This window comes from Anser brachyrhynchus (genome assembly GCF_964034855.1).
Source record: "Anser brachyrhynchus genome assembly, chromosome: 7".
NCBI classification, from domain to species: Eukaryota; Metazoa; Chordata; class Aves; order Anseriformes; family Anatidae; genus Anser; species Anser brachyrhynchus.
In genome coordinates, this window is record NC_137701.1 from 18,213,146 (window position 1) to 18,226,838 (window position 13,693).

The window sequence follows — 13,693 nt, forward strand, 5'->3', positions numbered from 1 at the left end:
CAAGACACACTAATCTCATCTACAGATGTGAAAGGTGAAAACATCTGTGAGAATCTCTCTTATGGAGTAACTCCTCAAACAGAATCTTATTTTGAATTAAACCACCCTGAGATTCTCTAACTAATCCTACAATCTGTTAGACAAACTCAGAGCTGCATGAGACAGCATACCCACAGTCTTGAATTCTATGGATAGCATGCAAAGTTTCAAGCAGTATTAAACCCCAAAACAGTTACCTTTGTGATGTAGAATTTTTTCAGTCCATCCAAAAATGATGTAAAAATGGAAGCAACTTGTGGTTTAAGAGCATGACCTTTGGCAAAAAGTAGAAAAAAATGTGTTAAGATAATCAGTGCTCTTAAAATTCTAACTTCAAGGAACCAAAAAAATAGCTTGGTACATAAAATTGCAAGAATCATTCAGAGCACTTTATCATAATCAAAGGGACCTTTCTCTTTAGAATAAGATTTCAGAAAAGGGTTTTATTAATTTTTAAGAGGCATACATACAACTGCGCATAAATATTCCATTTGACACTTTAATTAAGGCTGTCATAGTTTAGATCTTCACAAGTATATTGCACATGGAAAATTTTGAAAGAACACTTCATTAGTTTTATACTATAAAACTAAGCAAAACCACTGACCTTTTTTAAAGTTATGCCAAAACCACTGAAACCAATAGCCAAAAATGGTGCAAGTTAAAGAGTTAAGCAGTTTTTTCCTTAATGGTTATGTCACTTGTGCAAAATTTTCTACATAAAGCTAGTAATTGCTTCCTTAATCACATACGGAGAACTAAAATTACCAGGATATATAAATGGTGTCTTGGAGTCTGTTAAATTAACATCTCTGCCTCAGGACTGGGTTTAATTGAGATGAAAGCCTTTTACTGTTTGTTCCATTGTTTTCAGTCACAAGCAACTTCTGAACTCCCATTACTGCTTCATTTTTACAGTCTTGCATCTGGCCTACACGCTGTGAGCCCAATTCATAAAAAAAGTTATGCACCATTTACACGATACTTCCTTCTAAAATACTTCACGAAGTATTTCCTCCTGAATAAAGAATGAATTTCAGTAATTCATTTGCCTCCTTCCCTCTTCCGTAAAGAGGTACTCTCCCTGCAGATATGAGAAAATGCCAAGGAATAGGCCTCCAAGCACACTTAAGTGAGGATACAAAAGCAGCAGATAACAAAAGGACATTAATTTATTAAAACACAATCTGTAAAAACTAGTGGAGTTAAGCCTACTTAATAAAACCGCAAGAAAAACTTGAGTCACCTTTTGCAGATGATTGTATAAGCTGCAACATCAGATCAAAGCCAGAAGATCTATTTATCTAGGGTTGGACTTAAAGCTCATAATTGGTCAAGCTTCAAAGCTTATAATTGGTCAAGCTTCCTCCCAAATAAAAATAAAGAAATGCATCTGCCTTCTGTTGTACATGTTTGTGAGAGAGTACAACACAGTGATGACCAAAGCAGGCAGCAATGCTTGCTGGGCTCTCAGGTGTTACAGATACTAACTCGGTTCAAAAAACAAAGCTCAACTTTCTCACCTCCAGATTAATGCCATTTAAAGTCAAGATTCATTACTGAGACTTTTCTCGAAAACAGGTATCAGATTCTGACTTGTTCTCATAGTATTAACATTGAGGTTATCAAGGTCAATCACAATTCACTTTTTCATCTTCTGTGCCTAATCAAAATTGCATGGCCTAGGAAGTGCTTTGAGTCCTATGAACTACTAGTTGTGTGTTGTGGAACTTCAGGTTCTCTCAGAGGGCCCTGAGCCAGAACACATCTTTTGCCAAAGTTTCTACCGTTAAAAATGACAGCTTTCCATTAAGAAGGGCTCAAAAATGATTGCTTTGCATGTCTGACATCGTCCTATTTATGTAATGTCTAGCTTTAGTAACACTCTAGTAGCTTCACTGACTTTCTATACTTAAAAAAATAAAAAAGCCAACAGCTTAGTTCTGTTTGCATACAGTTATGGTATTTACCACATCTGAACTTTTTTAAAAACAAAAGCCAGACAGCTCATTTTCAACATGTGTCATTGCCTCACCCCCACCCAAACAATCATTGTCACATTAGAATATTTTCAAAACAAACTGTTACTTCTCACGAATCTGTACACACTGTGATGCTCTTAGGAAATTTACATCAACCAATTTTAACCAACCAACTTACCTTCAAAGTAAGATGCCTGCATTCCGAATCTCCCCTGCACTCTGATACCCAACTTCTTCTTAATATTCTTCACAACCAAATGTTTCAAGAACAATATTTACAAAACTACCATTTCCACTCCTTTAGAGCAGAATAGAGGTAGTGCCTCCAGTATTTCAAAATTCCCAGAAGACTATGTGCTGTTAAATGGAAAGGTTGCAAAAAAATCTTACACATCTATATGCACAGCAAGGCTCTTTACTAACTATTGTAGTTGACAGCGTTTTTCTAGAGGCAAAGACACATTTCTGTTTCTGAAAGTACATATTACAGCATTACCTGCAATTTGAACGTAGGGATCGTTGCCTTCTTTGTCTAGTTTTGAGCAAAAGAATTCCCAAATGATACAGACTTCAAATACTAAGATAATCAAAGCTCTTGGGAACAGGTATCCACCTGAGAAAATCTACCTACTTACCAAACTGAAACTGTGCATTGTCAACAAGGCGAATTGATGCAGGAGCACATCTCTTGGAGGCAGAGTTAGGGGAGTGAGAGGAAGGAAAAATAAAAAGTTTATGAACAGATATGCCAAAAATCATGACAGCGACATTTTCATTTAAAAAGAGAATAGAAGAAGCAAACTTAACATAAGAGATCTATGGCCATTATCATCATTGAAAATTGATAAACTTGTTTTCATTTGAGAAGCAACACCTATTAGGCATGTCTAAATATAACGCATTGAGAATTTTCAGTTTACACTCAAGGCAACACAGGCATAACCCCAAGATCTTTAACCTTCAAGTACTGAATGTTTTTCTATAAAATAGCCGTATTGCCATAATGCACTGAAGATACCATATTTGATTAGAGTATCAAGCTTATGCTGCTATGTAATCACAAATACATATACATTACAAATCCATTGAAAACAGACTAACTATTGTGGGTTAACCCCAGTAGGCAGTTAAGCACCACACAGCTGTTCACTCCCTTTCCTCCAGTGGGGTGGAGAAAGAGAACCAGAAGGGCACAAGTGAGAAAACTTATAGGTTGAGATAAAGGTGGATGAACAGGTAAAAGGGAAATAAAAACATGAAAACAAGTGATGCAAAAGCAATTGCTCACCACCAGCCAACGGCTGCCCAGCTAGTCCCCAAGCAATGGTAACTGCTGAGAAAATTCCCCCAGCTTTATTGCTGAGCTTGAAATCATGTGATATGGAATCTCTCTTTGGTTGATTTGGACCAACTGTCCCAGTTGCATTACCTACAAACTTTTTGCCCACCCCCTAACTACTAGGGGAACAGAGTAGTAAATGCAGAAAGCCTTGTCACTGCATAAACACTGTTCAGCAACGGCTAAAACCTTAGTGTGTATCAACACTGTTTTGGTCACAAATCCAAACGTAGCATCACATGGGCCGCTATGAGGAAAATAACTCTGCTCAGACCCGGTACACTAAAGTTCTGTCATCACGTCACAATTAAAATCCATGCCTGGGTCCAATCAAAACTATGCTCTATACAGAAGTCTGAAAAACAGTAAGAATAGCTGCCTTCTGCTAAGCAAGCTTCTAGGTCATACATATGCTTACAACATGCAATCTGTGATGGCTGTGTTCAGTCATGTAATGAAATATATAGCTAGAGGAATACAACAAAGCATGGATTTTAGGCTAGCCTTCCCCTAATCACAAAGATAGGGAAGTATTCCTCTATCACTTAATTTGATACATGTTCACCCTCCATCACATTGCTAATGTATATTTTGTCACACAACAGGAAAAAGGACACAAGGAAAAAGTAAAATAATATCTTATCAGGCAGGTTGACTGAAAAAGGCTGAATGAGTGGTTTTAATGACACCAACCCAGCCTACAACCTGCCGGTAGCTTTCTTACATAAAAGTAGACTAATAAATACAAAAAATAGCTTTTCTGTTAGAGATCTTTGTAATTGCTAAAAAGATTGATATGAGCAGCACCAAAAGAAAAGAATAAGTAGTTCAGACTTTAGTAAGCAGTGAAACAGAAGTAGCAACAGAAGCTTAGAAATGGAACAACATCAGCAGCTAATATTGTGGGTTTTTTTCCTCTTCTAAACCCATAGTTAGGGAATAGACACTAGTTCCCTAATTGAATTAAAATGTTGATCAGCCATACAATTAAGCATTCCCAAACAGTCTGCTTAGGTACCTTTAATAGGAAGAACAAGCACTAGCAGTAGAAGCATGTGACAGAAGAACTGGCAAGTGCTGCTGACTAGCATATACATGTCATTCACATACCGGTTTGAACATCTGGCTTGGAACATTAAGCCATTAATTTAGACCCATCACTGGAAAAATGTAAAGCTGTATTTAGTTTGGCATTAATTAAAACATTTCTGAAATTACTTCCCCAATTCAGGATATATATTCCTCCTTTCACAGAAGTGATTTGGTACGTTTTGCACAGTGCCAAGGAAAGTTAGCCTAGGATGATAAAGAAAGAGGCTAGCCAGTGTAAGATTTGCTTGGAAGCAGAGCCATTGGGAAAAACATTACAATTTGAATACCCGTGTCCAAGTTTTGTTACTTGAAATCCACTTTCCTGTTGTCTGATCATGCTACTCAGAAGGCTCTACTTAAATACTAACATGTAAGTACAATTCCACCTTAAAACATCCAGCTCATCTGAATACACTGCCGTGCTTCAGGTAGTGTTTTCTATCCCCTGTAAACACAGGTCACATCCTTCCACTGCATGACTCTTGTTCCTTTTCACTTTAGAACCATGAATTCAACTATCCTTTACTTGCATGCTGCAGCTGAATTCCTCTAAATACTGGTCACTTTTTACATAGCCTTAAATGAATCACAGGATAAAGCTCTTCGTTGAAGGAGATAAAGAGCCAAAATCTCTGTGCTGAGATATGCTAACAACTCCCTCTTTTTTAAAAGAAGTCATCAGAAGGTATATCCACAATTTGGCTAAGAATGCCAAGCAAATGATGGTCATGATCCATCGCATCATTTCCAAAAGCCTTGTTGGCCATACATACTTATGAGGTTCATATCCTCTCAACTCCTTTCCAGTAATTGATAATTTAGGCTAGAGCATCAGCATACTTCTAGTCCTAGATCCTGGACTAGGTTAGAACCAGCGTTCTTGCATGAATTCAGCATAAAGCTTCTCCTTACCTGCTTTGCCACTTCCCTCAAGCAGGCCACCCCTCGTTCAAAGTTGGGGAAGACCACAGAGCCATACTTCTGGTATTCAGGGAGTGGGCGAATCTTTATTGTAACTTCAGTGACCACTCCCAACGTTCCTTCAGAAGAAAAGGAAAACTCAGTAGTAAAGTGCTGCAAGATGGAATTCTTGCAAACCACACAACTTAACTAGTGTTTACCATAGTGTTATGAAGTACCCTAAGTCAGAAGTCCCAAAAATTCAGTACTGCAGTAGTAAGCAATTTATTCCTGACAATTTACATGGTGGATTCTTACAAACACCCTCTAAATCACGATGTGTACAGTAGATGTGTACAGTAACTCCACAGATCTGTTTTAAGCACTTTTCAGAGTTGCATAACTTTGGTACTAAAAAAGGTCTCAATGTATCATCCCAACACAAAAATTCATGCCTGCAGAATGCCACCCATAGACACACCAGAAGCAACAGCATTACATATGCTCAAACCATCAAGCCATTATAGAAGCTGAATTAAGATGCACTTATGTGAAGTTACTGAGTTATACCTTCAGATCCCATAATGAAGTGATGGATATCGGGTCCTGTTGACATGCGAGGTACTTGACAGTTTTTTTCAACTATTCCTCTGGGGGTTACCATTTTTATATGAATCACCTGTTTAAACAATATACAATGACTATACATACTAGCATTAAGTACAGATTTTTTTGTATGATATTTATTTTTTATCAAGCATGACATGCATTTTATACAGTTCAGCTCTGCAGACTTCATACTTTCTGTAGGCAGCCCCAAAAGAACTTTCAGGATAACCTCAGGACTGTTACAAACAATTATCTCTAATGCAGCATGGTTTGCCCACACAACAGATTGCTCCAAGTTTTATGCCAAATCCAATCAATTGTTGGCCACAAGCAGACAGTACCAGTTAAGGCTGTTTTGTTTCTCAGTGTAGACAGTGCTCGCCATGAATTGTAGCATTTAAATTCACAACACACACAATGCTGAAGAGAGGAAAAAAAAAGATGGCTTGCAGCAGAAGAAATGTTATTTCTTGCTTAAGTTTTGCTTCAGAACTGTTGCTTGATAAAGCTAATCTAATTTAGACATCAGCTGCTACAGAAATACTTCTACTAGGAAGAAAGAAAACAGTGAAATACACTGTCAATATTAAGTCTTCAGTAAGACTGATACATATGTAAGATTTTGTTTTTATTCTGTACTAATTTCTTTCAAAAAAAGCTTCCTTGGTACAAGTGAAGCTTTCAACTACAGTAAAATTACTGCATTTCAACCAGTGGCATTAAAAATTTCAGGCACATGTAGCTAAGTAATTTTCATCCTGTTCTGAGTTCTTCAAGAATTTTGTTATATGCATTTTACGAACTGGTGATTCTGTAACAAGTGGATTTTAGGCAGCTTATATAACACACTATTTCTAGATGTAAGATTTTCTCAGAAAGTAAACACCTCCCCAAAACTTTCTCACTATGACATTAGGAAACTCATGAACGTTTCTGAGTCAGCTTTCAAACCTATCCCCTCCTAATGAAAATTTCAGAAGCTACATTTTAGTCTGAAGTTATGCTCCTGCGATAGAAAAGCCTTCTGCTTCACATTTCCCAGTCCAAGAAAAACAACACCAGACAGCAACACTTCAGGCAGTAGGGTACAGATGATACAAGTGCTAGCAGTTTTAGTTCAACAAGACCTACTGAATAAAAACTACTTATTTGCTGCCAAGCTCATTCGCTGATAGTAAAGTGTTTGTTCTGTGCACAGAACAGACATGTTTGTGAACTATGAGATGATGAAAAAGCCTGAGGTGTTAAAGATATGACTCAAAAAGTGTGCTGCAGGAAAGGGAAGGGAAAAAGAGGCAAGGAAGGGCTATTATGAGAAAGAGCTAGAAGTTCAAGGCAAGGAGGCAGGATTTGACTTCGGTATACTCACTAAAACAGAAAAAGTATTAATTCAAAATGCTTTAGGAAACAATTTACCTGGTTTAATATGAAGATGAACCATTTTAATGCTTATAACAGATTTAACAGTAGAATACTGCCATGCCCAGTCCCTTGCTTCCTTCCTCATTGCCCCCACATACTATGCAGTGGGATTACAATTCACTGTTGTGTGCACACAGGATCAATTAGATCAGTGTGCTGATTTGAAGAAAAACAATCTACTAGCCTATGGAAGTGGGAAGGCAGATAGAACTAGCTTGCTGTCAACACGTAGTGATTCCACCAGACAACTTCAAGAAAGCACAACAGGTAGGAGAGAGCAGGCACCTTTTGAAACTACCCTACATATTTAACGGAATTATTACACTGGATTAATAGAGAGCATGAAACAGTGGAAGAAGGCAGCAAGGACAGGCCAAGACAACACAGTTCCTGAAGCTAGCCAGTGAGTACCAAAATGAAGCTTTTAGATTAGCAATAATGCTTATTAGTACTAATACCAAAAGCTAGCAAACAAGCTCGTGAGTCAAGATTTGATGTCAAAACTGTATCACTTGTTAACAGAACTGCAGTGTATTCTCCCTTCTCCCTCTCACTTCATGTCATTACACAAGTTAAACCACCAACCAAAAGAGTAATTAATTAGAAAAAGTATTAGAAATATTTACCAGATCTTCAATGTTTCCATAGATGTTTTTTTTCATGCCTGATGCTCGTGTTGCTACCCATCCTCCTAGTGAACTGAACTCCATGGAGTCTGGTTCATGGCCTGTACAGAAGCCACTTTCACCAAGCTGAAGAAAGTAAAAATACATTCTACAGAGCTTGCATTTGCTTAGTATTGAATATTTTAGGTTTATTTTCTTTAAAAGAGCAAATATCCTGATAACACACACAATTATTCAGGCACAAATTTTGTCTTTGATATATAAATGAAACGCAAATTGATTCTGCTCCTCCTGTGTATATGTTGTGCTATATATCAACCTATAATACTCCTCCCCCATATTTTAAAACTAAGACCTCTATTGTTTGTAAGAAGGTGAGAATTCAGATACATACAGAAAAAAATCATAACTAAGTAACTGCCAACTTTGCACAAATGCTGCGAATAAATAAGGCACTTAATCTCTTGCTCTTTCCATTCTAATGTGATATGCAGCAGGTCTGCAGAAAATGTGAGCAAATTGCCTGTACTTAATTCTCTCAAGGAGTGATGTGTTTTAATATACAGCCATCTGGTTGGGCTTCCTGTATGCAACACTGTCAACTATTTGTGATGCAGATCACGCATTCCTGTACATTAAGTAGTCACTTGTTTCTCATTTTTCTGTATTAGCTTGGCTTTGCCATCTGCACAGCACCTGAGGTTGATTGGATGCCCTTAGAATTGCAATACCAAAACTGTTGGACAGAAAGAATTAAAGACCCAGCACTTTCACATTAAGTGATAACTGTGTTAGTGTTTGAGATGATCAATTTGCACTGGGCAACTGAAATACCCACATCCAAGTAGATACCACATAATGCGGGTTATTAACTATGTTCTGTAGCACGAAGTGATTCTAACTTTAGTGACTGAAAGTTATGTCTATGTAATGTCTATGGTGACTCATCTAGCTCATGGTCCTTTCTCTTACTGGAAGAGCTTGTGACTTTAAGTGCTTCCTGATCACATTAGGGAAGTGTTGAAGCCTTGTCATACCCTCAGAGGACAAGAAGTTTGCTTCAGTCACAGCTTACAGATGTCTACAAGTTGTACAAACACAAGCACAGCAAGAGACCATGTTTTTGAATACTTGTAACTGACTGGGCATGCACAAAGCAGTAGATCCAAACTCATGCGAATTACACATTCCACCTACCTGCCACCAGAACTCAATTTCTTCCCTCCAAGCCTTGCCTGTTTCAACTGCCTGGACTTACCACATGTTCATAGTATTGACCTTTGAGGGTTTTTTTTGTTTGTTTGTTTGTTTTACCCTACTCATCTCTATCTTGCTCATGCTGCCCTAATGTGAAAATCCCTCTGTGTTCTAGTTAACACTAGCAAGCTGCAAAACAGTCTTTCAAGCAGTTCCCTTTGCTGCACTGTCCAAATGCATATCTGCATTCTATCTGTATTTCAGTGGAAGTTTGCACAGGTGTTAATCATCACAGTACTTAAATTGTAGTACACAAAACAAGCACAATGTGTCACGCCTGGCAACCACAAGAGTATATCCAAAGTCTGAAGTAGAAAGCATGGTGACAATTCACAGGATGTAACAACTTAGTGTACATGTATTTTGTGGCTACATCTAAAAGAAAAATTGTAATTTAAAAATGTGTATCAAATACAGCATCCAACGTGGTTCCTAACTATGCACGTAATGTTCATAACCATGTATGTAATGCAGCGATTTAGACAAGATATGAGGAACAACGAAGAATGATATGGAGAAATACCACATGTTTGACATTAAAAAAATACCTGTTTTTCCAAATCTTGTCCAACAATGCCAGCTTCCACACACGCTGTTAAGTTTTTCTCATCTATCCAGAGAATCCGATTCTGTTGGAAAGCCAATCAAAACTAAGAATCAGTGTTAAAGGATTTTTTTTATTTCCTTCCCTAATGCTATATGATCAAAAATACTTGGTCATATAAGTTACTGTTAATACAGTTCCAGTTATTACAGCAGCAGAAGCTGAGCCCTCACTCCCTCAAACAGTGATACAACAGGTTACAATTCACAAAGTCACTATTGTAAGTGAATAACGTTATAGCTATTAGTCAATTCATACTGGGAACATTTATAGAAACAGTGCAGAAAATCCAGAAAATATTAAGCCAAAACTCCTACAGATATTAAGCAATACAACATTTTTCCACAAAGAACACAATTTAAGGTGCCTGAATCCAAATATGTGGACGTTGGATATATGCCAAGGTAAGTATTCTTGAGTATAATCCCTGAGTTAAACAGACTGAGTGGGATGAAAGATATGCTATAGGATGTCAGAGAATATACACACTGAAGAAATTGAAAACCTGGAAGGATTATACCATTTTACTGACCCATCAGCATTATCTACTAAACAGGGAAAGAAGCAAACACTAAATGATACACTAAGAGTAATTATCAATGAGGACAATCCACGTGAAGTAGAAACTTAAATCTGTATTTAGCTCTGTGTATAGCAAGAATGCCACAGAAGCTTCAGCTTCAATTCTTCACTGATAAGTAATTGTAGAGTTATTATCCAGGATTGAGAGTTCAGAAAAAACAGCTTTATGAAGATAAATCAGTAGAAAAAGGAAACATGCAACAACCCTTTACTTTGCAAATTCTGGAACAGACTACAGCATAAATACTGTATTTATATTAACACGACATCACAGAAATGAAAATAATAGTATGTGTACTATGTACTATGTCTGTCTCCCTGAATAAAGCTAATATCACTCATTTTCAACAAGAATTACTACCTGAAGGACCACTACAGCCACATTTTTATATTTATATATACTACCATATACTAAGTGTAGATATTACATGTTCACACAGTGACTTGGTAGGTAAACTGCTGGCAGTTTGGTTATTCAACTTAAGCATCCTTCAGAAGTCTTAATTATTATACAGAACTTAAGCCTTGACTTGTTGACAAAAAATACATCAAGCTTCATTTGCCAAAAACAACACTGCCCAACATTCTTCAGATTTCTGGATACAGTTCTTCTACAGTCATGTATGCAGTTTCCATTTAGTACAGTTAAAAACTCACTATTCCTTAATGCTTACAGTATTTATGCTCTGAACTACATGCCGCGTGGTGCATTAGAGCTGTCTACTGCAGCAGAAGACTGCTGATTCACCTTTTACTCAAAGACAGATTTTATTTTTATATGTATGCCCAAATTGACGTCAGATTAGAAGTTTATTATTGAAATCAACAAATTTCATGAAAATCAAAGGATACAGGGGAGCTCCTACAAGTGTTCCAAATCACTTGTATGGCACTTGTATAATTTTGCGTTATTATATTGCATAGAAGGAGAACAGCTCTAGCTCAGTTTGCCTTGCTTTCTCAAGTGGCAAATGTGGACATTTTGTAGTCCAACTTAAACTATGAACAATTAACTTTAAAACAATTCTCTCCCCTCAATAGCCAGCTGTTTTAACTCGGAAAACACTTTCAGTTTCAACATGGACTACTTAACTGATCTGAGATGCTACATAAATGAGTTTTTATGCAACACAGACCCTACATGTAAGACAAAAATAACCATTAACTGCCTATTAAAACAGTAAAACTTGTCTGATCAACTTAATTGCCCTGGGAGTCCTTTCCACCCTAGTTTCTTTATTTTCACTCCACATCAATGAGCACAAAAATTGCTTGGCAGCATTATTCAAGATGCATTCAAAAAAGCGGTCTGTTTCCTGACCTGATATATATAATTACATGTCTAGCCAACACAAAAGGATGATAGCAGGAGTTTAGTACATTCCTCTCCCACCCCCAAACCAGACATTAGTCAAAGCTGTGGGCGATGAGTCAGTAAGTTCAAACAAAGGCCTGAGCCAATGTTGTACTCTGAATTTCACCCCATATGTGAATGTAGAGTTTCCTTCAATGCACAACTACTGCATTGTAGAAGAAAAGTCACTTTGTAGCCAGAAACACTCAGAAGCTACTAACTTAACCTAACCATCACGAAATAAGCAGAAAAAAGGAAGCCAAAACCCAGGTATTACCTTCAAGGATAAAGGAGTTAAGTTCTGCAGGAGCTAAGAAACAGTACAGCTTAACATTAAGAGACACAGAGCTATTTCTGAAGCATCTCATTACTATGTAACCACAAAATGGTCATTTTACAACTATAGAAGTTCTTTATAAAGGAAAGCTGAGAACTAGGACTAAATTTTACAGAACTTAATTTCCGGAATGCCGTAAAACTATGAACTTCACGTTCTTGAGATGATATCTACACAAAATGGAGATTTTTATTTTATTTCTTAAAAAAAGTTAATCCTGCAGGTTGAGTTATAGATATTACACCATCTTATCAGCCTTCACAGTTGAAGTATATTTTTAGGTCTGTAAAAAACAGTGTAATTTACAAGAACAACTAGCTTCCTCCTAGACTTTCACTTAACTTAGACAATTCCAATATAGAAGAATAGTACCTTCCTCTGACTTTGACTTAAGTAAAGCTGCCATAAGAAGGTCCAACAATAGGATTTATTTTTTTCTAAGTACACAGGTCATATAAAGTACAGGGCTAGCTTAAACAAAATATCACTTTAACTGAAGGAGCACTGATTTAATCATACATGGTACAAGTTAATACTTCCATCTCAGATCTGTTCTTCAACAAAGAAAGAAATTTCAACTTTTTTTTCCCCCCCTAGAAGAGATACATACCATTTGCGATGTATCCAGTGAGACAATTGTTCTTTTTTCTTCTTCAGGGCATTCAAGGGCACTAGAGACACTTGTTCCCCCTGAAAATATGCGAGGGATATTGCAATGGTAAAATTCTCTGGTAACCTTTTCCCCACATACCCATCCTTCTCTCCCTCATTTCTAACATTGAGCTTAATAAAGTAAGATCACTGAAATTAACTGTTTGAAGCTAATGAATATAATATTCTAAAGCTGTCCTTCTGAATTGAGAGTTTCACAAAATCAAGGCAACGCTGTAGCAAACAGAAGGCTTTAACAGCACTTGAAAACAAACCATGAAATTGTGACCATCTCATCTGCTGCTGTAAAGCCTGGAGCAGAATTTACAAGCAGGGAGGGATAAGAAATGAAGCCACCCAAGAAACAGAGATAGCCGTTTCTATGTATTCTTCTGAGAGCACTACAAAGGGCACTACAGCCCACTTTCTAGGTGGAAGTGAAGAGGTCTACTTAATTTAGGAATGCAAGACTTACCTGAAAGCAAGAAACAAACTGAAAGAGTGTAACTATAAACATGGATGAATAAAAACAAATACCAAACTTCTCTGGCGGTTTCTAGTGCATCTTCATTGCATGTTGCAGAACAGTGTCCAAGAAGCCTTTGGCTTCTCAAAGACTCCAAAAGCCATAGGAAAAAAAGAGACTAGAATACTACAGAGAAGAACAAGCAGTGGCAAGTACAGAGATGGTGCCAGCTAATAAAACACGAGTACTCTTCAGCTGCATCAAGACACATCATCTTTGTTTCCAATAATAGGAAAGATGATATTTTAATACCAACCCCTACAATAGCCTCGGAAGTCGACCGTAGTTAAATATACCAGATTAGACAAAATCCTGAAGATCTTCCTGTATCCCGATCAGTGAACATGAGCTAGTCAATATTGCTGCTCTCACC

General features: G+C 37.2%; 1 protein-coding gene across 3 annotated transcripts in view; it reads right to left on the reverse strand.

The window, feature by feature from the left end:
- Positions 1 to 13,693, reverse strand: part of AGPS (alkylglycerone phosphate synthase) — an 83,799-nt gene that overhangs the window by 19,459 nt on the left and 50,647 nt on the right. For all 3 annotated transcript variants that reach the window (XM_080599499.1, XM_080599498.1, XM_080599500.1), the window contains 7 exons: positions 12,754 to 12,833; positions 9,815 to 9,895; positions 8,010 to 8,135; positions 5,923 to 6,031; positions 5,365 to 5,492; positions 2,657 to 2,708; positions 237 to 313 (listed from right to left, as the gene is read on the reverse strand). In XM_080599499.1, the coding sequence (XP_080455625.1) occupies positions 237 to 313; positions 2,657 to 2,708; positions 5,365 to 5,492; positions 5,923 to 6,031; positions 8,010 to 8,135; positions 9,815 to 9,895; positions 12,754 to 12,833 (653 nt within the window). The remainder of the gene's footprint in view (positions 1 to 236; positions 314 to 2,656; positions 2,709 to 5,364; positions 5,493 to 5,922; positions 6,032 to 8,009; positions 8,136 to 9,814; positions 9,896 to 12,753; positions 12,834 to 13,693) is intronic.